The 23,709-nt window shown below is 33.4% G+C and overlaps 1 protein-coding gene across 2 annotated transcripts in view; it reads left to right on the top strand.

The window, feature by feature from the left end:
- Positions 1 to 23,709, top strand: part of LOC128217867 (plexin-B-like) — a 35,665-nt gene that overhangs the window by 8,533 nt on the left and 3,423 nt on the right. The window contains exons 8-34 of one of the 2 annotated variants that reach the window (XM_052925298.1): positions 1,723 to 1,837; positions 2,117 to 2,215; positions 2,506 to 2,601; positions 3,342 to 3,432; positions 7,217 to 7,383; positions 8,313 to 8,497; positions 10,182 to 10,290; positions 10,434 to 10,609; positions 10,794 to 10,985; positions 11,319 to 11,400; positions 11,863 to 12,144; positions 13,866 to 14,027; positions 14,368 to 14,485; positions 14,785 to 14,892; positions 15,118 to 15,266; positions 15,505 to 15,635; positions 16,442 to 16,501; positions 16,608 to 16,682; positions 17,871 to 17,937; positions 18,609 to 18,794; positions 19,068 to 19,224; positions 20,065 to 20,238; positions 20,522 to 20,646; positions 21,099 to 21,176; positions 22,130 to 22,284; positions 22,901 to 23,048; positions 23,521 to 23,658. In XM_052925298.1, coding sequence (XP_052781258.1) covers positions 1,723 to 1,837; positions 2,117 to 2,215; positions 2,506 to 2,601; positions 3,342 to 3,432; positions 7,217 to 7,383; positions 8,313 to 8,497; positions 10,182 to 10,290; positions 10,434 to 10,609; positions 10,794 to 10,985; positions 11,319 to 11,400; positions 11,863 to 12,144; positions 13,866 to 14,027; positions 14,368 to 14,485; positions 14,785 to 14,892; positions 15,118 to 15,266; positions 15,505 to 15,635; positions 16,442 to 16,501; positions 16,608 to 16,682; positions 17,871 to 17,937; positions 18,609 to 18,794; positions 19,068 to 19,224; positions 20,065 to 20,238; positions 20,522 to 20,646; positions 21,099 to 21,176; positions 22,130 to 22,284; positions 22,901 to 23,048; positions 23,521 to 23,658 — 3,625 coding nt within the window. Of the gene's footprint in view, positions 1 to 1,722; positions 1,838 to 2,116; positions 2,216 to 2,505; positions 2,602 to 3,341; positions 3,433 to 7,216; positions 7,384 to 8,312; positions 8,498 to 10,181; positions 10,291 to 10,433; positions 10,610 to 10,793; positions 10,986 to 11,318; positions 11,407 to 11,862; positions 12,145 to 13,865; positions 14,028 to 14,367; positions 14,486 to 14,784; positions 14,893 to 15,117; positions 15,267 to 15,504; positions 15,636 to 16,441; positions 16,502 to 16,607; positions 16,683 to 17,870; positions 17,938 to 18,608; positions 18,795 to 19,067; positions 19,225 to 20,064; positions 20,239 to 20,521; positions 20,647 to 21,098; positions 21,177 to 22,129; positions 22,285 to 22,900; positions 23,049 to 23,520; positions 23,659 to 23,709 lie in introns of both variants that reach the window. The other variant, XM_052925297.1, reaches the window with a different exon arrangement.

Genomic DNA, 23,709 nt, shown 5'->3' with positions numbered 1-23,709 from the left:
ATCTTTGAAAAATCATGTCCGGATTTGATATTGGTCAGATTTTGTTAAAATTTTGGTGAAAATGGTCCCCTTCGAGTTATCTTGGTAGACGTTTACAGTGGGTAACATTGTTTTAAAAACTAGGTCGTTAGGTCAAATCTTCGTAACAAATAGAGACAATATATCGCCATGAAACAACGTTAGAATATTGTCTTGATAAAATATAGTATGCGTTTGAAGTTACATGGGGCCAAACACATATTCACTAGGTCAAATTTTAGAAATACCTTGTGCACATTCTAGAGGCTTTTTTGTAATTTTGCTGATCCAAGCCTCATGAAACTTAATCAGAATGTTTTCCTTGATAAAATATTTTATAAAGTTGAAACCGGGTAACATGGGTTCAAAAACTAAGTTACTACGTCAAATCTAAATGCTACATTATTTACAGCAGTGTTTTTACTTCATATAATTGCAAACAAAGTCATATTTAATATTAAATACTCATAAGAATCCGTCACTCTGCAGCCGTATTGCATGTTTTGGTTGGAATGTTTCACAAACTTCCAATTCCATCTACGTTGCCGAATCAGATATATCAATTCAACGATATTGCTTGTTGAGCTTAGAATTTATATGGTATTTTTCTTCATTTTTAAGTAAAATTATGTCTTTTAAAACTATGTTCTCAGTCATAGCAATGTATCGTAATAACAATCATCAAAATTTAAAAAAGTCAGTGCCTGTTATTATATTTGTTTTTCATTTTCTTTAAAAGAATACCTTATGTTATCTTCTTGTCAAATATTTTGAGAAGAAACCAAACTCTTGTTGAGTTCTTAAAAAATCGACATATCTTTAAATGGCCCTCGTATGTAAGTCACAGCTCAACCATTAAAATAAGCATAACTTGTGGTGGAACTGTTAACCCAATTTGAGATATCAATGACATTTCTTGTTGTCTGAAAATATAGTTCATGTTATACAAAAAAATAAATGTATTTCAAGGGAGAGACAGAATCATCATACTTTATAATGTTATCTGTTGATGAAACAAGAGTAAGTAGATCATTAATTGTTATGTCACAGTTATTACTTATAAAGGAAAGAGAGGACATGGGAGTCTATTGGCCAAGAAACAACGAAAAATTACAATTGTTGATATACTCACTTATGTGCAGGGCTCTAGATAAAGGGTGTAACAATGATGTGTATTTTATTAAAAATATTATATAGAATAATACTGCATTGTATTAAGTTCAGTTATATGGAATTACTTTTTAAACAAACAAAATCAGAGGTATTACATATTAATGAATTTCCGTTTCTCTGTAAAAAAGTGAATGTCATTCATGTTAGTATGTTATTGAAAACACTAAACATACCTTTGTAGTTTTCTAAGACAATTGGTTTTATAATTGTAGATTTTCACTTAATTTGCTATTTATTCCTGGAGTTCTGGCCCCAATTTCTCGAAACTTCTTAAGCTTTACAGGCTTAAGTCGCTTTTTTCAATTAGCCAAAATACATACTGAAAATGAATTTTAATAAATGAAAAATGGTTTATTCTGATGATCATATAGATTATTCCTACATAATTTCTAAAAATTCTTGAAGAATTAAATATAACACATTTAAAAGAACAACAAAAATAGTGAGATTAGCTTAATCCTGTTTTAAGGGACTTAAGAAGTTTGGAGAAATTGGGGCCTGAGTTGTTGTAATTTGTTGTCTACACTTCAGGTGTAGTACATGTGTTGAAACAATCAGTGGCACATGTAGATGGTGTGCTTCTCAAGGTCACTGCGAGAGTACAAATACAACTACTCATTGTGGAAATCATCATTCAGTTAACAATGTATGTACAAAGTACAAAATACTGTTTTATCAGGGCCCCAATAATGAATTATAATACTTCTTTAAGAAACACTCTGTTTGTCAGTCTGTTCGTTGATACATTCTATACATAATACAAGCATAATAATTGTTATGCCATTATTTGGCAACGTCAGTTGGGAGACCTAGTGTTGTTCGCAAAATAATTAGAGAACAGTTTCTATACATTCAATATGATCACCTGATAAATGTAATGATATTTATTGATCTGGATTCTCAAATAAATATTCATTTGTTTCAGTCTTGTCCAATGCTGAAACAAACAACGTTATATCTGCATGCCAATGTTGAATATACGTTGAAATTAGAAGTTGAAAATACAATAAATATTACAACTGATGTGAGTTTTTACTGTTTGTTTATCCTTTTTAGACAGTTTATTTATAAATAGTTGTTGCAAGTAGAACTGCCATATGTGCGGTTACATATTTCTAATGAACAAATCAAAAGATTGTTTGTTTAGAGTGACCAAACTTTAAGTTTTCTAGCGGGTCAGTAGGCTTAGTTGATTGCAATAGATAAATTTTGTCAATGGTTTTGAAAAATTCTAGAAAAATAATCAGGGTGACTTTCAGTTTGAATGCACATTAATGTTAGTAAACATTTATTTTAGCTATGTTTGTATTCTAGTTGAAGAATCTGTCAGTAAAGATTAACTCAACCAATATCGCCAAGCAATACTGCCAGTTTTCAGATGGAAAAGTTGATTGTAATGTTACATTTAAGGTAGGTCAAGTTGTAATTATTTTGTTCCTTCTAAAAGAGTGCTGATAGAGAGAAGACATCCTACTTACGGAATCTGACCCACATATAAGCTTGCTCTTTGATGGCTCAATTATACTTAATATTACTGTTAAAGCCTGGTGACCCCATATCATTTTATCATTTTGGTATCATTTTAAAGGTAATGATTGATTTAAAATATGTAATTGCGATCGGTCAACGTCCGACGTCCGTTGTTCGGCGTTTGGCGTCAACAATTGCTTAAAAACATCACCTCCTCCTAAACCGCCTCAAAGAAATTAATGCCATGCAAAAGTCTTGTTGCCATGGGAGTCAAAAGAAAAAAAACTTCAAAAGGGCTTAGATATTTGATGCGCCTCGATGATATCTTGCTTAGTTTGAAGCTACGTCACATTGGGTCAAATGTAAGTCACTAGGGCAAATTAAAACAAAAACACATTGGGAACAATCTAGAGGCTATATTTTTCTAATATTTCTGGTCCAATCAGGCCTTGATGAAATCTGTCATTAGTGTGAGACTAGAGACTTGATAATGTGGGTAAAGCTAAAGTTCTAGAACATGATTTCCATGCCATCTACTTTGCCTAATCTGGCGCGGGATATCAACTCAACAAAAGTGCTTGTTTCCATTGTATTATTGCATGTCTGATCTAAACTTCATTTAATTGATATTCACTTATTTTACCAGCAAGTACTCAATGTATGTTGATGTCTTCTTATAGGCACGTTCTGATGCAAAGACTCTGGAAAATATTGAAGTACAATACGAAAATCCAAAACGCAAATGGATTTCAATTGATGGAAAAAGTGAAGGTGATGTATTTTGACCGCATATTTTCTTTTAGTTTTAAGCTCATCTTCACATGAAATGCTTATGGCTAAGCTTAAGGATAAAGTTATTTACAGTTCGATGTCATAAAACCTTTTTCATTTCAGGCTTGCTGGAATGTTTTGAAATGATTGGTCCAAATATCTTTATCATCATCATCATCATCATCATCATCATCATCATCATCATCATCATCATCATCATCATCATCATCATCATCATCATCATCATCATCATCATCATCATCATCATCATTAAGGGGTGATATAGCTTTTTTATGGTTGCTTCAAAACTCTTCTATTGGTGGAAGTATTTTCAAAACACCTCTCAACCGTTCATCACATTACAATGACAAAGTACTGGAAACATGTTTTGGACCTGTCAATTTGTAGTGTTTCATATACCTATTTTGTTGGGCTTACTTCAAAATTTCAAAACTCAATGACTACTATATTTCTTGAAACTATATGTACTAGTATACCCGCTGTGCTGCTTTAAATGACATGGAGGTCTTTCTTTGTGCGTAAACAAGGTGAGAGTGATCATTTCAACAAGGGGCCATAACCCTCTCTCCTTATGTTTATAAACGCTATAGGGAGGCTCATAGGGGGTAACTATGTTTCAACACTTGACCTTTAAAGACATGTCCATGAAAACTGTCCATGTCATGTCCATGTACACACTGACCCTAAAGTTGTTGTCTCTTTAATAGTTAAGGCCTAAAGCTCAATAGTACGGACAAGCAAGCATCCTTATTTTGGCACTTTATAAATCTGGCCCATTTTCTGTTTCAAGGCGTATGTCCTGACTCTTGTTATATTGAGATCAATTGGCATTAAATGTAAAACACAAATTCATTACTAATGATCAAACTGGTGTTCTGTACTTCGAGGTGACACTAGGGTAGTGGTTTATATTACTAACATCATCATAATAACTGTTAACAGTGGTGGTTTATTAAATAAAAAATAAGTAACTAAAGTTAGGATGTTTAACGCAATTATTTTGCATATGATTTGTTTTCAAATTAGTTTTCCACTTGGTGGTAGGAGCTATTTAGGAATCACCTCGTCCGTCAGTCCTTGGGCAATGGGCCGTCAGTCCTTGGACATCGGGACTTTTCTACTTTTCTCCGTAATACTGTGTATAGTATTTTTATTATTGAGCTATTGCCCTTTTTATATAGAAGGTTTGCTTTACACATTAACTCAATTCTTTATTCTGTATATTTTTCTTTACTGTCCTTACACTGACTCAAAATACTATTGAAATTTGTACTAAATAGTCAATACATGACATATAAGTACCCTACTATTAATACCGTAATGGTCAACCTAAAAGTGAACTCAATCAAAAATTGTGCTATGCTTTTAGATTTTATAGTCCTCATTTCTATTTAATATAGCTTAAAGCCATTAATGCCATTGACTGTTGCCTTCTCAGCGACATGGAGCATACATCACTCACAGTGATACTTCTTATTGCAAGAAGGTGGTATGGTTGGGATATTAATCGCATCCATTGATAATTCTTGTCTTATATGTCCGAATTAATAGCTTGTCTGTTGTTGCTTTAATTTTAAGAATAAAATGTATTATGATAGCCTAAGTAATGGCATCATCAGCAACTACTTTCGCCTTAACGTAAACAACAAGTAGTCCCAAGAAACTAATTATGTTGTCAGAGACAATTATTAAAGGAATTAATTGATGGATGTCAATATCGGGGTATAAACGCAATCGGGGACTCCACGCTTACTTGACCAGCCCATCTGCGTTCACATCCCCGATTATGACATCAATCCCGCAATTCATTACTTATATTTACACTAATAGTCATTAATTAATTCAAGAATTGTTATGAAAATATTTCATTTAAGAAAATATTACAGTAATCCTTTCTCACCCATTCTTTTAATAGAACGACCCACTTGTACATGGAAACATTTTATCAAATGACGTCACAATAAATCGGGAAATGATCAACCCTTGGAAATCACTTCAAAACGTAAACTTGAAACACTAATGACAAAAATACAGTTAACATATTTTAAATGAACACTTTCTAAAATGTTGGTTTATTTTTACGGGACTCTCTGACAAATGATAAAAATATCAACAATTTTCATGAATCGATTCACGATCCGAACATAGCCGAAGATGTCGGATGATAACCGCAGTTGCCGAAAGGCAGTTTATTTAAGGAATAGAAGTCGAGGTGTTAATATTCACATGTGGAGTACAGTCAATATGGCAATACAGGTGAAAGCTGTAGAATTATATTTTTATTTTGTTCATACATAAGTTATGCAATCATGGGCAGAATTGGGTAGTTTAATATACACAACCCATTGCAAACTGAAGAAAAATCACAACGTCAACTTTATAACCGTTATTGTTTATGCCCCCCACCCTTCGAAGATAATGGGGTATGTTGCTTTGCACATGTTCGTCGGTCGATATGTCGGTCCGTCGATCGGTCAGACGGTACACCAAATCTTGTCCGAGTGAAAACTTGACAATTCCTATTGTCATCAAACTTGACATGAAGGTTGGGCCTGACCAGTAGATGACGCCTTTTGATGTAAGGGGCCATCGGGTCAAAGGTCAAGGTCACAGTGACTTTTAACGCGAAAAGGTTGTCAAAGCTTGTCAAAGTGATAACTTACCTGGACCTATGGTCATGAAACTTGACATGTAGGCTGGCTGGGCCTGACCAGTAGATGATTCCTTTGGATTTTAGGGGCCATAAAATCAACGTCAAAGGTCACAGTTACCTTTAACGCGATTTTCTTTTCAAATATTGTCTTAGTGATAACCCAACAATGCCTGGACCTATGGTCATCAACTTGACATGCGGGCTGGGCCTGACCAGAGGATGACCCCTTTCGATTTAAGGAGTGATATATTGCTAAAATGTTGCAAGAACTTGACATATTATTGATTAATATTTATAACTCATATTAGTCATCAAAATTTACGTCATTATTTCTTTTTTTCTGCTGCTCATAGGAATCATGTTTATCTGCAAATATCAGTCATCATATGAACATGATTAAAAACTATACCTACTTTCCTCACACTTTGAATCGTAATAAACTTAAAACTGCCTTAAAGGCATCCACTGCCAATGACAAATGTCATTTTGGTCCAGGCATATATCATTTAATTGTCCAAATAATCCTAACAACATGGCGTTCAAGGGCGGGGGGCATAATGTTTGACAAATATCTCTTGTTTGGAAACTGTTTAGCAGGTTATTTTATGCATTTGTATGAAGTAACATCTTTACCCATATATTATTCATGATTACAGTTTCACTGAAGGAAGGAATGTTTGCTCCCTTTTATTTTAAGCAACATATGTATTGGTCAGTTTGTTCCCTGTCGAAATTCTTTTCCTTCTCTTAGTCTTTGTTTCCTTAAATTTTCCTTAATTTCGTTCTTTTCAACGCTATTGGTGTTGAAAATGTCTTTTTGAGTTGTAAGCAAACATAATAAATGCTGATTAATATTTGACTTCCTGCACATATTCAATATTATTTTCTCACATATTTAAATAACACTCCAACATTTTCACTGTGCCGCAAATTTGTTTGACGTCACTTTCAACCTTGCGCCAGTCCACTTGACCTACTGGTAATTAGCTGTTCATAAATTTTGCAACGAAGGTTTTTCAACATTGAAACTGTTATGAACCCATGTACAACATTTATAGGATTAATGTTGTGATGGTGTATTAATAAATAATTTGTTTGTTGTTTTTCCAGTTTTTGTATACAAGTGTACAACATTGTCGGATAATATGTGTAACTACTGCCAAGCGTTGAACACGAGTCGTTTTAGATGTAAATGGGATAATGAGACCAAGTCATGTACATATTGTTCGCCATCTGAAACTTGTAGACATGAATGCCCACGTCCAAATATAACAGAGGTAAGATTGATTTAGAATTAGAAATGCATATATTATGTGGAAATTGAATCTGAAGTTCAATTTTCCCCATTCCAACTTGACTAAGTAAGGCTAAAATATTAAAGAATTTATATTTCTGATTTTGTATTTGATAAATTGAATCTCATATTTAAGAGTGGTTAATAAGATATTTAAGAAAGGTTGCGAAACACTTCTTGTACTTGAAATTGTACTGTTAGCATTTCAAGTCATTTGGGAATCCTATCATTCAATGTGAACGTGTAGGCAGACCAGCCCTCTCTAAAACACTTTTCAAGTGATTTTTAAGATATCATTTTCATTCACCATGCGTAAGCCTACTTATACATATATTGCATAGATGAGCAATTCAACTTGTGCACTAAATACCGACTACAAGCTGTAAAACTCTATTCAGTACAAATACCTGATGGCATAGCACTTAAAACGTAAATTACACATAATTATACACATGCAAGGAGCATTTAACAACCTCGCGTGTGTTAATTCTAGGTAATGTTATAGTCTTGGTGCCTTCTGCAAGAGCTGTGCTGCCACTGTACAAAAACTTAAATGATGACTGTATCTCTTAATAATAACAAAATATTTTTAAAGATGGAACTCAGCACTAATGTTGACTATAACAAACACATTGAATCCAAGTTCTATAACTCTGCTTAAAATATTTGTCGAGTAATGCTCCTTTATTGTCATAATGAAAAAATGACAAATACTTAAAGTAAAACATTACGCTTCCCAATGGGGGGAACTCTCTCACGCCATCTTGACACAGGATGATTTTGATTTATTCGAGTATATATTTATATACATATATAAATATTTACCCGATTAAATAAAAATCCTCCTGTGTCAAGGTTGCGTAAGGGGGTAGTCAACGCTTTTATGATTGCTCTATTTTCATACTATTTCAGATATTGCCAAGAGATGGTTTTATAGGAAAAGGACTACTAATTACTGTAACAGGTGAAGAATTTGGAACAAATGAAGAAATTCGTGACATACACATCAATGGCAAAACATGCATTAATGAAACTGTACAATTTATACATACAGATATATCAAAGTCAGATGATTTCTCAAAAAATATAACCAAAGGGTAAGAAACTGTCAATTTAATTTATTATATCCTGTGTTATTGTAGGTCAGGCTCCTGAAACTCACAGATTATCTTAAGTATTAACTCAACTTGTTAATACCCTATTTCAGATATACAATGTACAAAATAAGCTGTTATTATATGAGTCCATGTTGTTTATAGAGATGAATCAGTGAAATGAAAATGATATATCATATAATGGCCCATACAAAGAAGGCTGGTGTTGTTGTATGAGGGTCAGTATGACGGTTTCAAATAAGAAAACGCTACGGACTAAGGTCCTTGAACTTAGGTTTTGCATAGGCAGCAAATGCCCCCTTTTGAATTTGAGGTTAGTAATTTAATGTTCACAATCGTGGTGACCGTGAACACAGAAAATCTTGTCTGAATGATAACTTCAGTTTGCTTTGGCATTCGGTCCTCAATCTTAGTACGAAAGTTGATCATGAAAAGTCGATACTCCCTCTAGATTTCAAGACGAGAAGGTCAAAGGTCACGAGTATGATGATCTTGAACAAAACAGCATGTCTGATTAATGACATAGTCTATAATTTGGTCTACGGTTCTCAAACGTTGGTAGTCATGTCCTGCAAATGACCCATTTCGATTTGAGATAAGAAGGGTAAAGGTAAGGTCACAGTGAAATTTAATACAACTTTTCCAAAACTGACTCCCATGATAGGACGGAACGTCCCTGTATTTTGCACTGATCAACAGAAAACCGTCAGTGTTAAACATTTAATTACTGGCTAAGCTACAGAACTGGAGTCCACTCATTAGTAATTTTAAAAGATGCACTATATTGTAACTTGCTTTTATATTTAAATAAAACAAGTACAGCGGAAACAGGTGTCTTGACTCATCGAAAAACTACTGCAGATCACAAATGGTTATGGTCAGTAGATTAACCCTATTTTGGAGTCAACGAGTCAAACTTCATGTTGACCTATACTAGAAAACTACGGTCACAGGTGACACGCCCGAATCGGAAAATTCTAGTTCAAATAATATGCATGAAACGTTTGAACAAATGCTTATATTTGACAAAATACTCATTACATTTGTTAACTTTTATTGCATTTTACTATTTTTATAGCTAATGATGCTGAACTGATTTGATTATTGAAAATTGGCGTTCGGGCAATCAGAAATATCACCTTTGCTCTCAAAATTACACTTTATTTGGTAGTAAATTCCATCATCCCAATCACATTTCATTGTGTGAATTGAAATAAAAGTTCTTATATATTATGATTTTTCTCCTAGCTATAATTAAGTTTTGAAAATAATAGTCGATAACCGCTGACTTTGGGAGTCCGATTCGGGACGATAGAGTTTTGAGAATATTTGACGATCGTGGAATTCCTACTAAGCGCTGAAGTATTTATTTTTTGCTAAGTAGGTAGGTTTGGCCAGATCCAACAACTAGGTTCAATAAAACATTCTGTGTTATTACACCTAAGTATTTCTTCACCATTTATTGATAATCTGTAAGATTCTTGAGAATTGACCTTACGCCAAACAACCCTGATATAAATATTCTTGACTGTTTCTGTTTGTTCAATGAGGAGATGAGCTAGTCATTTTAATTATCTTTAAAAGGACCATTTTGACACATACAAACGTAAACCAAATCAACAACAGCACATTTTCTGATGAGAGATGTTATATTGTATGTTTTCAGGTTCATCTGCAAGCTTGATAAAAAGAATGGGAACACAACTTATTTCTATCGTGTTAATAGAACAGGTGAAAGTTTGCCAGTAAATGATGCCATAATACCAATTTGGAAGGTAGGTACAGAAGGGGTAATAACATTGAACAAATAACACACATGTATCATTGAATGCATGCAAAAAATGACTTGTTTGTTGAATTCTTGAAAGGCAAAAGGCATAAAAAAAATATACCGGCTACATGTTCAACTATATTCCAGAATGCAACAATCACTTCAATTGAGCCTACATCTGGACCTAAAGCGGGTGGAACGATGATCACATTAAAAGGGGACAATCTTGGAATAGGCAACAGAATAATTTCCGAAGTTCGATTCAATGACAAAAGTCTGTGTAAAAGCCCAAAAATTTATCCTTATTGCCCGGCGTGCATCAGGTTAGAAGTGAACATTTTTAACTATTTTGAATGCGGTTTTATCCGTTGGAATATGCTTGCTTGCTCTTTTTATTTTAGCGTATTTAGTTATTCGTATTTTACCATTAGTCCTATTGGTTTTGGTGGTGAACTTTTACTTGTGTCAATGGAAGTGTAATTCACCGTCAAGTGCTTTCATTTTCAGGACAGAGTCTGTGTATCCCCCTTTTTCTATTGTTTGTAAGACACCCAATGTAACGAGCACAAGATCGGAACTAAAACTAGAGGATGTTACGGTTCCGGAAAGCCAAACAATAGAACTGCTTGGGCAGCCGAAGTTTATTCTTCTTGACAACCCTGTAATCGAGAAGATATTACCACAGAAAGGATTTTTAAGGTTACTTTCAAATGATAGCATCAGCTTAATTGTATGAAGAACATACATTGTAACGGAAATGATACAACATCATAAGTACCTGTTTTATTTAAATATATATTGAACTGCCTGAAAGGTTGCATTTAACATGGCTAGTTTTGTGACAAGGCCTGGTTTTGTGATTGTAATGAACGTGGAAATAAGGATCCGGCCTTTTTGGTAGAGAACTGTATGAAATGTTCCAGCAGTCCTTGCCAAGAATATCTTTAAAAATTGAAAACATATGTTGAATTGATTAATGTCTCATAACATGATTGAAAGTACTGTTATCTCTTTCAAATTGGTGCTTTCAAGTGGTGGCACAGTTCTGACGGTGAAAGGGAAGAACTTGAATACTGCAAATGCTGGAACAGTTAGACTGGAATACAATTCTGAAGTAAAGGTACCTTTTATTTGTACAAGAAACAATATCTGGGCATTGTTTGTTTTGGTGTCTGCCTGGGCTTTAGCAATTTTCAAAAGAATGTTAACCCTTTTAAATAGTCTTGAATGCTCCCCCATACCTTCAAACCTTCTGAAAATATCCACATATAATGTGGTAATCATGCTTATAATAAAATCTTACATTGGTTTAGCCATGGCATTTCACTCTGTGTAAAATATTTTTTAAGCCCTTAATTTTGTAACTAAGAAAAACAGACAAACAGTGGCATCCACTTGTAGTGATTTTGAAGTTACTGAAATAGATATTTCATTTAAAATCATTTTATTGTAAATATATATGTATTATAAATATTAAAATTATTTTTTCGTTTCAAGCATGATTTTTGTTAGAACTCATCACGTTGCTACTTAAAACCCTATTTTAGTCACAACTAAGAAATGCTTATCTTTGCAGGTCGAAAAATGCGTGATTGATGATAACTCATCTGCGCAGGTGCTATGTAAAATACCGGCTGCTTCAACGGGTATTGTTCAAGAACTTAATGCGAAGACGTCTTTAAGTATCAATAGAAAGAAAAGATCTTCACAATGTGATGATTGTTTTACTGTCACAATCATTGTACAGTTGGATGAGATTGAACATTCCTTTAATTTATCGTATTTCCATGACCCATCTATCAGCAAGTTTGAGGGCGTCTTGCTTTACCAATCCGATCAACAGTATTTGGAAATAAAGGTGAACAAAACGCATTTTTGCTATAGCTTTGCAAAGAATTTACTAATTCAATTAAAATGATGCAAAGCAATTTACTGATATGGTTAAAAAAAATCTTGCAGTTTACTAATAAGGTTATCATTTCACATATATTTTCTAGTATGGTTATAGTTTTGCATGCAATTCACAAGCATGGTTTAAGGTGTGCAAACAACTTATTTATATGATTATAGTTTTGCACTCAAGTTTCTAATATGGTTATAGTTTATCATATTATTTACTAGTATGGTAATGGTTTTGCAACAGTTTATAAGCATGATTAAAGTTTTGCATTCAATTTTCTGATAAAGTTAGTTTAGCATGCAATTTAGAGATATGGTTAAAGGTGTCCACGCAATTAATAACAAATATGGATATTTCTTTCATGCTTTAAGATGAAATATGGGGTTTTAACAGTGAAATAACAACAGTGAAAATATCAATTTGATATTTTCACTGCAAAATAAGAAGTGAAAATATCAATTTTCAGAACTACTTTTAAAATCTTTTGTTGTTACATGTACTTGCCTTGGTCAAAACAGAACACTGGACTTCAGTAAATTATGTCAAAAAAGGTTAAAAAAATAAAGAAATATTTTATAAATTTAAATAAATATATAATTGGAAATTAACAACTTACCGTTTATTACCGGTTATCCCGTTTATCAAACATTTTACTGATCTTTGAAGCTGAATGTTCGAACATTTGCTTTCATTCCAAACAAATTACAGACAAAAACAACTGTTCGAACATAAATAAAATTTTATAGCATCGATCAAATGTATTTTGAACTGTTAACCGTTGTAGTACGTAAAATGGGCTTCCTGGAGAATTCACACAACAATTTTTCGGATAGATCCGATATTTTTTACCCCACCCACATCTCAAAATGTGTCAACAAACTAGCGTGGCATTTACTCTTCTGGACAACAAACATTTTAAAGCGAAACAGACTGGTCTCTGACAGTAAGATGACTGTATATTAACTTACTATAAAAACACGCGTATATGCAGTCTTAAAACTAAGAAGAATGGTTAAAATCCAATGAGTATCCACATTTGTTTTGCTAACACATTTGACCTTCCAAATTTTCATCCTATAAATAGCGGCGTAGTAATTTGGTTAAAATAAAAAGTGTTTTCATTATTTTTTGGAACATTTGTGCACTAATTATACTTCATTTTTTACTGTTCATAAAGCTTTGCAATAAAAAACGAGCGAATATTAAGCTATAAGAATGAATAGCAGAGAACTATTTCTCAGCAAACCGAAAGTAAAAAAGTTGACAGCTATAATTATGCATGAGGGGCGCCCTACGGGTAGCGGCGTAAAGCCCACCCTTTTCAAAAAAGGGGGTAATTCAGAAATAAATAAAAAACAAATAAAACTCCGAAAATAAGCATAAAAGAAACAGAAAATTTGTTTATTTCAGTGTAAGATCGTATTTAATTTCACTCGTGATCATAAAAAAACTACATTTTCACTCGTGGCTTCGCCACTCGTGAAAATATGTTTTTCTATGACACTCGTGAAATAAAATACGATCTTACACTGAAATAAACAAATATCCTCTATAGGTTTATCTAAAATCAGCATGCAAATATCCCTTAAACTGCATTTCCGATTAAGGACAGACTCCTATCAGTGTCTTCATTGATATCAGACAATTAATATAATCATCATATGGGAATTGATTTTTAGGGCGAAAATCTTAACCTTGTTGCGGAGATACACGATATAAATGTAACGATTGGATTGGGTGAATGTAATGTTGTGGAGCTCACAGGCAGTTATATGCGATGCAAGACTCCAAGTTCTCAACCGAAGCCGGGGATACCGGGAGCTACTCTCCCTGAAGTTAACGTACGTATTTAATTTCAGTACAGTAGGATAACTGACTATCAATATATGGTTTTTATAATCCTTAGTTAAGTAGATGGAATTTACCTCATTTTGTAATTTTGGCGATCGTGACCTATTAAGCCTTTGGCGCAATATCTGTTTGGACCACATTCATGCACAACGATTTTTTGACATGTTTATTGTAAAAGCTCTATCGCCTTATTTTGTTTTATAACTATCAAAACAGATTTCGAGTTAATTGACACAAAATGCACAGAGTGAAATAATATGGCATTGGTGATGACAGTATCCGATTCTGGAACACTAAACTATGTTAGTCATTTTATTCTTTAAATTATAGGTGACAATAGGAAACATTCATACAACTGTGGGTTTCATTCAGTACCAACAAAAGTTTGAGAACTTTCTGATCATAGCCGGAGCAGCAGCTGGAACTGCACTGTTTCTCCTTGAGTTGGGTAAACTGTTGTAACTCCCGCACAATACCTTTTATTTTTATATTACTGTTATGTTGAGCATAAATGAAGTAAATATGATTTTGAAAATATATTATCCTTAAGAGGGCGTTAAGTGCTAATGCTATGTTTTGACACCTTTTAATCATTTAATACTTTTAACCTTTTGATAAGTATTTAATTTATAATTTCTCTAATGTTCTTCTGCATCAAGATATTATCAGAAACAAAATACTTATTACCATCTAATCTTATAAATCCAACACTTCCAAGGAGTGTATTACTCGTATGTTTCCTTGCAGTCGTAGTATTCTTTGTCTGCATGAATCGGAAAGCGGGATCCAAAGCAAAGGCCCTCGAAAAGCAAATCAACGACCTTGAAATGGAAATCAAGCAGGTGGCAAAAGAAGGTTAAAACACTTGATTTGTCTAAGAAGAAATGATAACCAATGAATAATCCTAATCAACATAATATTCATGAAGAACAAATTTCAGGTTTATAAACCAATTAATACTTACCTTTTTAAAACCATCATAACCAAACCCTTTCAAATCAGATCTCAGGTTGAAAACCTAATTCACATTGTATAATCTAGATGAAATAGCTGTATTAGTTAATGTTTGGTCTGTTTTAGAGTTCCTTGACATGCAGACGTCCTTGTCGACAGTTAATCGTAACCTCATAGAGCAGGGATTTCCCTACCACTCATACCAACAGTTTGCGTGTAATGCCATCTTTGCTACTGATTATCTGATGTCAGATCCAGTAGTAAGTAGTTACAAGGTACGCATGTTTCCTTACCCTTTCCCACTTCACATATCATTTTCTCCACACAATATTACCTGTACACCATTAAATGCATGTAGAGATTTAAAAGAATAGAGGCCGAATTATTTATAACCTTCGTTAAAAATTACTTATTATTTGAAAAAAACAAAACAAAAAAACAATGAAAAACAAAATTACTTATATCCTAGTCAATGACATTCTTTATTCAATTGTCAATTTCTCCGCTTTACAGATGTCGGATGAGTTGCGGGCTAATGCGAGGACGGGAATGGAACGTTTCCGAGGTCTACTCGAGAACAAGTTCTTTCTCGTTTCCCTGATTACGACTATGGACAAACAGACACACTTCTTTATCAAGGAAAAGTATGCGATATCGATATAATTACTTATGAGTAAAAAACTTGGAGTTTGAATATTATGTAATAAATATCGCACTGGAATTTTTGAAATTGTACACAACACAAGTTATGTACAATTTCAATAATAATGAGGGTGGGTGTTATAACTGTTTGGTACCATAATGTCATTTTTATGTAATAAGTGAAATGCGTAATGTTGTAATTTGTCCGCACGCTGCTTAATTCACTTTTTACCATTTAAGACCTCCCTGTCTAAGTAACTATTCTTGTTATAAAAAACGGCTTAGTGTTTGTTTACTGCTGTAGTACAAGGTTTTTGCATCTCACCTCATTGAAGCTCACTCCTAATAAATTTTGACAAGCAAAATTAGGTCGTATAGTAAATATGATGATATGACGTAAGAGGGAAATATAAAGTTAGTGGGAAATAAGACGTAGAAGGGGATTATTACGTAAAAGAGAAACATTAATCAATTTTGCTGTGAGTGCAAACAGAATTGGAACACCCATATGGAAATAAGTCTCAAATACACATTCATACTCAAATTTTATGGCACCGGGTAAACTTCAAAGACATAGAACACAAGAGCAAAAAATCACAAACAAGTAACATAGAAGAACTGCACAAAACTCCACATACAGCACAGTACATACATACTATACATAATCAAACTAGGTATGTTTATCAAGGATTGTTAGGTACCGCCTTGGAACGGTCAAGCATTGCCACTGCCATATATGTTGCCCATAATGATTTTTGGCTGTTGTTTACATTAATGATTCATAATTTAGCATCTTTTTATCTTACAGATCCAACTTTGCTGGCAATCTATGCGCCATCATGATGGGACGTATGGACTACATGCACGAGTAAGCTTTTTATTTAAGTATACATACAAGAGTCATTGTACACAATAACCGTACGAAAACAAATAAATATTTCAACCATAGTGTACAATTATTAAATTGTTTTCAGAGTGTTACAAGTTCTGATCACTAAAATGGTTGTGGACCCTTCATCCAAGAGAGACGTGAGGTCACTGTTCAGAAGGTAAATGTATTTACTTTTGCTAAATAAAAATACCAAACTTTTACCTTGAATATGTATACAAACTATGTAGTTATTGAAAGATTGCAAACAAATGTAATTTCACGTCCAATTTCAGTTGAAAAAAATAACATTATTACAAATTGTTTTACATTGATATATAATATACCAAAATAATGGGGACACCAGAATGGTTAAGGAAAGGAGCTCAAATAACTGGGGAGATTAGATTCCATGATTTTTTGTCGAGCTTTAAAGATCATAATACTATTAAAATTAATGGTATGTTATATATGTTATAAACAAATATGATATAGGTGACAAAATTATGTATATATACTAGTAGATACCAATAAGAAAAACAATACCGTCATCAATCCCACTGTTCCACTTCTCATTTGTATTTTAAGCTCATCTGTTATTTTTGTATAAACAATTGTCATAGCTTTTGCGTGGTCGTCGTGCAAATACTAACATTAGTGGCCATAACTCGAAATGTGCTCGAGATATTCACATGAAATATACTAACTACGCATGTTGCTAGAGATCATGCACTTCATTTTACAAGGCCCACCACTATGCAATCGAAATTGTTTAATTTTGCTCCATTTAAACTAAAAGAACGGAAAAATACACAGCGTCGCTCTTTTAAGTTATGACAGCCACATGGAGATAATCATTTTGTTGATAATGAAATGGATTAGCGAGCTATTTTCAACAATCATTTTACACCATTTTTTAATATTCAGTGTTCACTTTTTATATCTTGTACACATGTATGCATCCTCGGCACCCCAGCGTATCATAACCTATATGATACTCTGGGCAATTAAGCTGTTAAAATCTCGTACTCATGAATAATTAATAAGGTAAAATCCAGCCGCTTGATTGGTCGCATGAGACACACCTCATGCGGTGCGGAAATGGCCGAGAAGTTACGGATGTAATCTCGGTTCGAAATAATCCAATGAGATCACGGCTTACAAATCGTTTTAGGCAGGATATTGTTTAATATGCCGATAGCTCTTCACAAAGGAGATTCTTTCTTTTTTGTTATCGGTTATTTCATTGGTCGGAATATTCAAGAATTACGAAGTTCTCCCTAGCCAATTTGCCCAGGGTGTCATATAGGTTATAATACGCTTGGGTGTCGGGGATGACATGTATAATATAACAAAACTCTATTAACAGGAGTGAGAGTATCACAGAAAAGCTTTTGAGCGACTGGCTATCCCTCTGTTTGTACCCTCACCTTAAGGTAAAGTTCTAAGTTGAGTTAAGATGAAAATATACTTCTTAGCGAATCCTCATTTATCTAAGCTAATAAAATACAAGCTATTAAGACACATTCAAATTTATTGATGAGCTTTCAACAAAATAACAATTCCAATAAATCGTATGTTTGTACCGGTCACTGCCTCAAATTAAATTTATAATTTTCTGTAAAATTCAAATACACTTTGACAACTCTTAACATTATTAAACTACTTTTATTTTTATTTTTTTAAAGAATTAAGTTATGAACAAAATAATCATTTTGATGAAAGTATTGTTAATCAAACGAGGCCAGTGCGTTAAATCTTTAATGGCAGGTTTCAATGTATTATTTTTATTGTTCTAAACAAATGATTTAAAAGTGACTTATTAGAGGTATACGAGATGTGTTGAACATACTGTGTTAATGGCTTTTCAACCAGTCTGATGAGTGGGTCTGATGAAAATCATGTCAAAATTTGATAAAGACAAAGAACAAAAAGTATGGAACTACAGTTGACATTCTGGTAAAGCGTAGCAGTCATTTAGAACAACAAGAAATATGAATAACGTATCACAATTTGAATAGAAACATGTTGGTGTATTACTTAACTTGATATATGTTTTATGAAAGAAATATAGTTCATAAGCATACCGGATCAATTCAATTTTAAGGATCACACCGGCTCACTACTGTATCTGTTGTACACCGCCACGAGGAAAGCGATGGAATCTGGCCCTATTGATGCTTTAACCAATGATGCAAAGTACACTCTGTCTGAGGAAAAACTGCTCCGGAAATACCAAGGCTCGGCCACTGACGAGGAAACGACGGACGTGAAGTTTGAGGCTAAAGCGCTGGTATGTGTTTAATTTGCACGTTCTGTGTTTTTGATGTTGAAACGTAATTATTTTTTACAGAAGTGAAACAGTATGCCTGCTTCTCTTGAAGATATCATAGATTGTCATAGTTTTCTGTGTTGACGTTAAATTAACATAATGGCTGATGGTAGCAACATCAGGATTGGATTTAAAAAAAAAATCTCTGTTTCGACATTATTATGGCTAAACAAACAAACTCCCATTGCATCTGCATATTTTACCGATATTGATAAATGTAATCGCACTTCCTAGACATTGAACGTGGTGGTCAATAACGGAGACGAAATCTACCCATGTAAGGCTCTCGACTGCGACACAGTCAGCCAGGTGAAGTACAAGTGTCTCGACCAGATATACGTCAACTACCCGGCCTCACAACTTCCTGTAGATCCGACTGAACTTCTTCTTGGTACGCAAAGCAATTTAGATTTAAGTAGTATACCTGCTTATATACGTTATTTAGGATCTTATATGAATTGCAGCTTCATACTAAGAAAATGAAACAAGTTAAGGTAAAGAATAACTTTTCCGTTACGAGTTTCATAAGTTTTGTAATAGATTGCAATAAGTGCATGATTTATTTAATCACGTGACCCAACTTGTCGCCAAAATGTTTTTATATTATGTTTTTAGCAAAAGTTTTGATTCTAAATTGGAAGTACGAGAATACGTCATTTAAATCATATAACTCTTGATAGAAGAATAATGTTATCGTTGCATGACACTCGAAACAAAGAACGTCATGTGATAATGTATTACTGTTGGCCACTTGCGCGACTAATCAAAGCAGAGATCTACTTACCTATTACCGTTATTTAGTATCATTTATCCTTAAAAAATACGTTATGCTATGTTAAGTCTAGGCGGATTATTCTTTTTTTTTGTTAAAGAAAACATGAAGTTCTTGTATTGTTTTCTTCGTTGACATACATTTATAGCACACTACTGGATAGGGTATTGCTGAATATGTAAGGCTATCGCAATCGTTCGTGTTTTCCACATCCACATAGAGTAGACATTTCTGCAGGCACAAGCATTACCTGTTTTAATTTCTCCTCGTACACACAAACGCATATTCACTCAAAACCTAAATTGTCTACGGAGTTTTTTGTCACTTAATTAGCTGTAAAAATGAGCTTTTGTATGCGCATGTAGTTTTCTAGTTTTAATGTATGATTAATAAAATGATACCAGTAACATCCGATTTTAAGTTACTAAGTTACTTTATTTCTATTATTGCTAATATTAGAGTGGCATGCTGGATTCAATGGACGTGTGATACTGCGTGATGAAGACAACACGTCAAAGCGTAATTGGGGCTGGATTCGTGTTAACACACTGGCGCACTACACAGTGGCCGATCAAAGCAACATTGCCCTCGTTGATCCACGGAATGCTGAGATCATTCAACAGGACGATTACGGTAATGTAGAGAGATTTATCAATTTCGCAAAGTTTTTTTTTAATCTTTTAACTATTCTGCCAGTGGTGAAGTCCAGAAGATTGTATGCGGTGGCGTGGTGCCCGTAGTCATGGAGTCAGAAAGCAACTGCTTCGGAATGCTAAACATTCTTCAGTTTTGATTGTTTCTTAATCTTAGTAGTTTATACAGTAGTTAGACATGTATGAGAGCTCGGCTCCCTTCTTAAACCAGCAATAAACGCCCATGAATGACTGAATTATGTCATATCAAAATCTGTTTACAGTGGACTTGGCCCATTTTAACATTGGGTTCGATGACCACAGTATGGATTTCGACCAACCAATGACATCCGAGGGTTCCACTTCGCATGATGATGAACATCCGAGGAAACTAAAACACTGGCATTTGGTAATTAAATATTGTTTCTTAGATTATGTGATCATGATTCTTCGAATTGCTTGTATTGAGTTGAAAATTACAAAGGTTTAAACATAACATAATGTTAATTTATATAAGATCTTTCATAAATTGTCATATTATACCCAATTTTAATCAATTAAGATTAGGAAAAAATGGGGTCGAGCATTAGCCTTTTACTCTGGTAAATGAAAAAACCTATTATACCTAATAGGATTGTTATATTTATTTCATAACGTCTGATTTGTAAATATAACTAACTATACATTTAAACATGTAAGACCTTTTCAACACAGCTGTTTTAATGATTTTTCTTTTACATTTAATAAGGGATACACTGGAGAAAATGTGTTTCAATTAAATATGTAAGTTTATATAATTAATCTAAAGTATAATCTATAGAGATAATAGTTGCTCTTTCAATACGAAACATCAAATTTAAGTTAAAGGATGAAGATGGAAACAAGAAGAAGAAATCTGCCATTGATGAGCTGTACTTGAACAGGCTTATCACAACTAAGGTAATTGTTGTAAAAAGTGTCTGAATCACTACTAAAATCTGAACATATCGTAACATATTATCTCAACTGACGGAAATTTTCGTGATAACACAAGCCAAAGAACAGAACAATTGACAAAAGGCAAGGGCAAAATGATTGAAATTTAGTCAGCTAGTCTGAGTGTCCACGTCATATAAACGATAGGTTGCCAGCTGAAACAAGATCAGAATAAAGATAATTTTGATTGTTCAAGGCGTAATAAAATTACCATAGTTTATATATCCGAAAAGAAATGGTCCTATGATTGAAAATCTTTATTCATAATAAAGAAAAACACACGTCTTTAGGAAACAGAGCTTGTTAAAAACGTTTTGGAAGTATATCATTATATTTTTTAATGTTTTATGCAAGAAAGAATGGCCTCAGATATTTGTTCATCTTGACCGCTCTCTGCTTATTGGCTGTACTCATAGAAGTTTTATTATTAATTAAGGGCGTTTTCAAGGATATTGTTCTATGTGGTCGACTAATCTAACTGACTACAATCTGTCTTAGATGAGTGTAAATGAACACAACAGCATGTTGTGAAGGTTAAATTTGCTTACTTGGTGTAAACAATACTTTTTTAAATTTGTAGTATATTTCATAGGACCAAAACCAGTTTTAAAAAGCATCCTTAAGTCACGTTGAATAACAAAATGATCAGGTTGGTATATGCTCTAGTAACTAAGGAAATAAATTATAGGAAATACAATAACGGTTTTGACCTACTGAGCTTAAATATTTATTTGAATCACGACCTATGTTACTTAGATTCTATCTATTTTCCACATAACGTTCATACTTCTTATGACTTAAATGTCATCTACCTATCTGACCTCTAACTCGTATTCAGGAAATTAAATTTATTTTGTTCTTCAGCTCGCATATGATTAAGAATGTCTTTGAAATTTAATCTACTTCTTTCCACACAGTTGTCGCTTGTGAAGTACATAGATGACTTGTTCAGTCTGGTATTGGAGAGCAGCAAATGTCCTCCACCCGTCAAGTTCCTCTTTGATTTCCTAGATGGTCTTGCAGAAAAACAAAAAATAGCACCCGACACACTACATGCGTGGAAAAGCCATAGGTAATATCAGCATTTTGGTTAAGGACAGAGGATCGGAGTTCAAGCCTGTGCGTGTATAAGCACACTTCGAATTGACATCAATGAAAATGATTGGCATTCAAAATATATATATATATATATATATATATATATATATATATATATATATATATATATATATATATATATATATATATATATATCATAGACTTGTATGTACCAAAGCATGCATGAAAACACATTGTTCTGTGTTCTTCTACACAGTTATATTCTTCGTCTTGTGCACTTTGGAAAATGTTGTTCTTACATTCGTTAAAATATTATTTACTTATATGACATAGAGAACGTCAGCAAAGAAAAATGATAATTTACATAAAAATGTTAAAAATCAATTAACCGATAATAAATCATGTTGCCTGTTATTCCATTCGTATGGTGGCATTGGTACGCCGATCCTATTTTACATAATTATTTACGTAGGTATTGAATGAGATCCACTGCTTAAGTGCTTTTGTATTCACAAATATATCATGTATCTAGCTACCCCACTTGGCCCGCAACTACTTTATAAAGGTTTTGGATGTGATTTACTGCTTGGACTGTTTTGTATTGTCAATTATTCTTCTATTTTGTCTAGCTACTTCATTCGTATCTGGGCAATGCTAATCAATACACCGTCAATTATGTTCGACATCAATGCCCCGTCCTATGTTTTGGAGAATCTGGATGTTATTAGCCAAGTCTTCATTGACAGTTTCAGTCTCACGGAGCAGGCCGTTTCAAAGGTTGAGTAAAGTTAATTAAAAACAATTCTTGGGAATGGTATTTGTACATTTGCAGCTCGGTACACATGTTGCCAGAGACAATACATACATTCATAGCAAGTCATCTCTAGCTTTCATATACAGATTTTAATTACTATATATATATATATATATATATATATATATATATATATATATATATATATATATATATATATATATATATATATATATATCCTTCTTGGGGTCATCTATGTTTTATATTATTAATGCACACAATTAGATTTCAATATGACAACGTGTTACCAGGCAGAAATAATTAACTTTGTTGCTAATGGATGTTTCAGAGAACTAGTGTACATATGGGTCGGATTTCTTTGTATGCAAATTTGTTCAGCATTGTACATTATGCAAATATGTTACAAAACATCTTACTTATTTTTATACACTATAAAAAGATTGTGATGATAGTTATGAAAACATGTTATTCTAGGAATCACCAACTCAGAAGCTTATTTTCCGAAATGAGCTGTCGAAGTACAGAACACATGTTCAGGAGTTCTACAAGAATGTACAAGTGAATGTGCAGAAACCCGATGAGCTGGGACAATATCTGACAAGTATTAACAGAGTACGTATTCATTTTACATGGTATGGTGATGGTGGTCTGGTTGTGTAGTTG

The sequence above is a fragment of the Mya arenaria genome, chromosome 14, assembly GCF_026914265.1.
Source record: "Mya arenaria isolate MELC-2E11 chromosome 14, ASM2691426v1".
Classification (NCBI taxonomy): domain Eukaryota; kingdom Metazoa; phylum Mollusca; class Bivalvia; order Myida; family Myidae; genus Mya; species Mya arenaria.
This window is presented reverse-complemented; position numbering and strand designations above follow the sequence as displayed.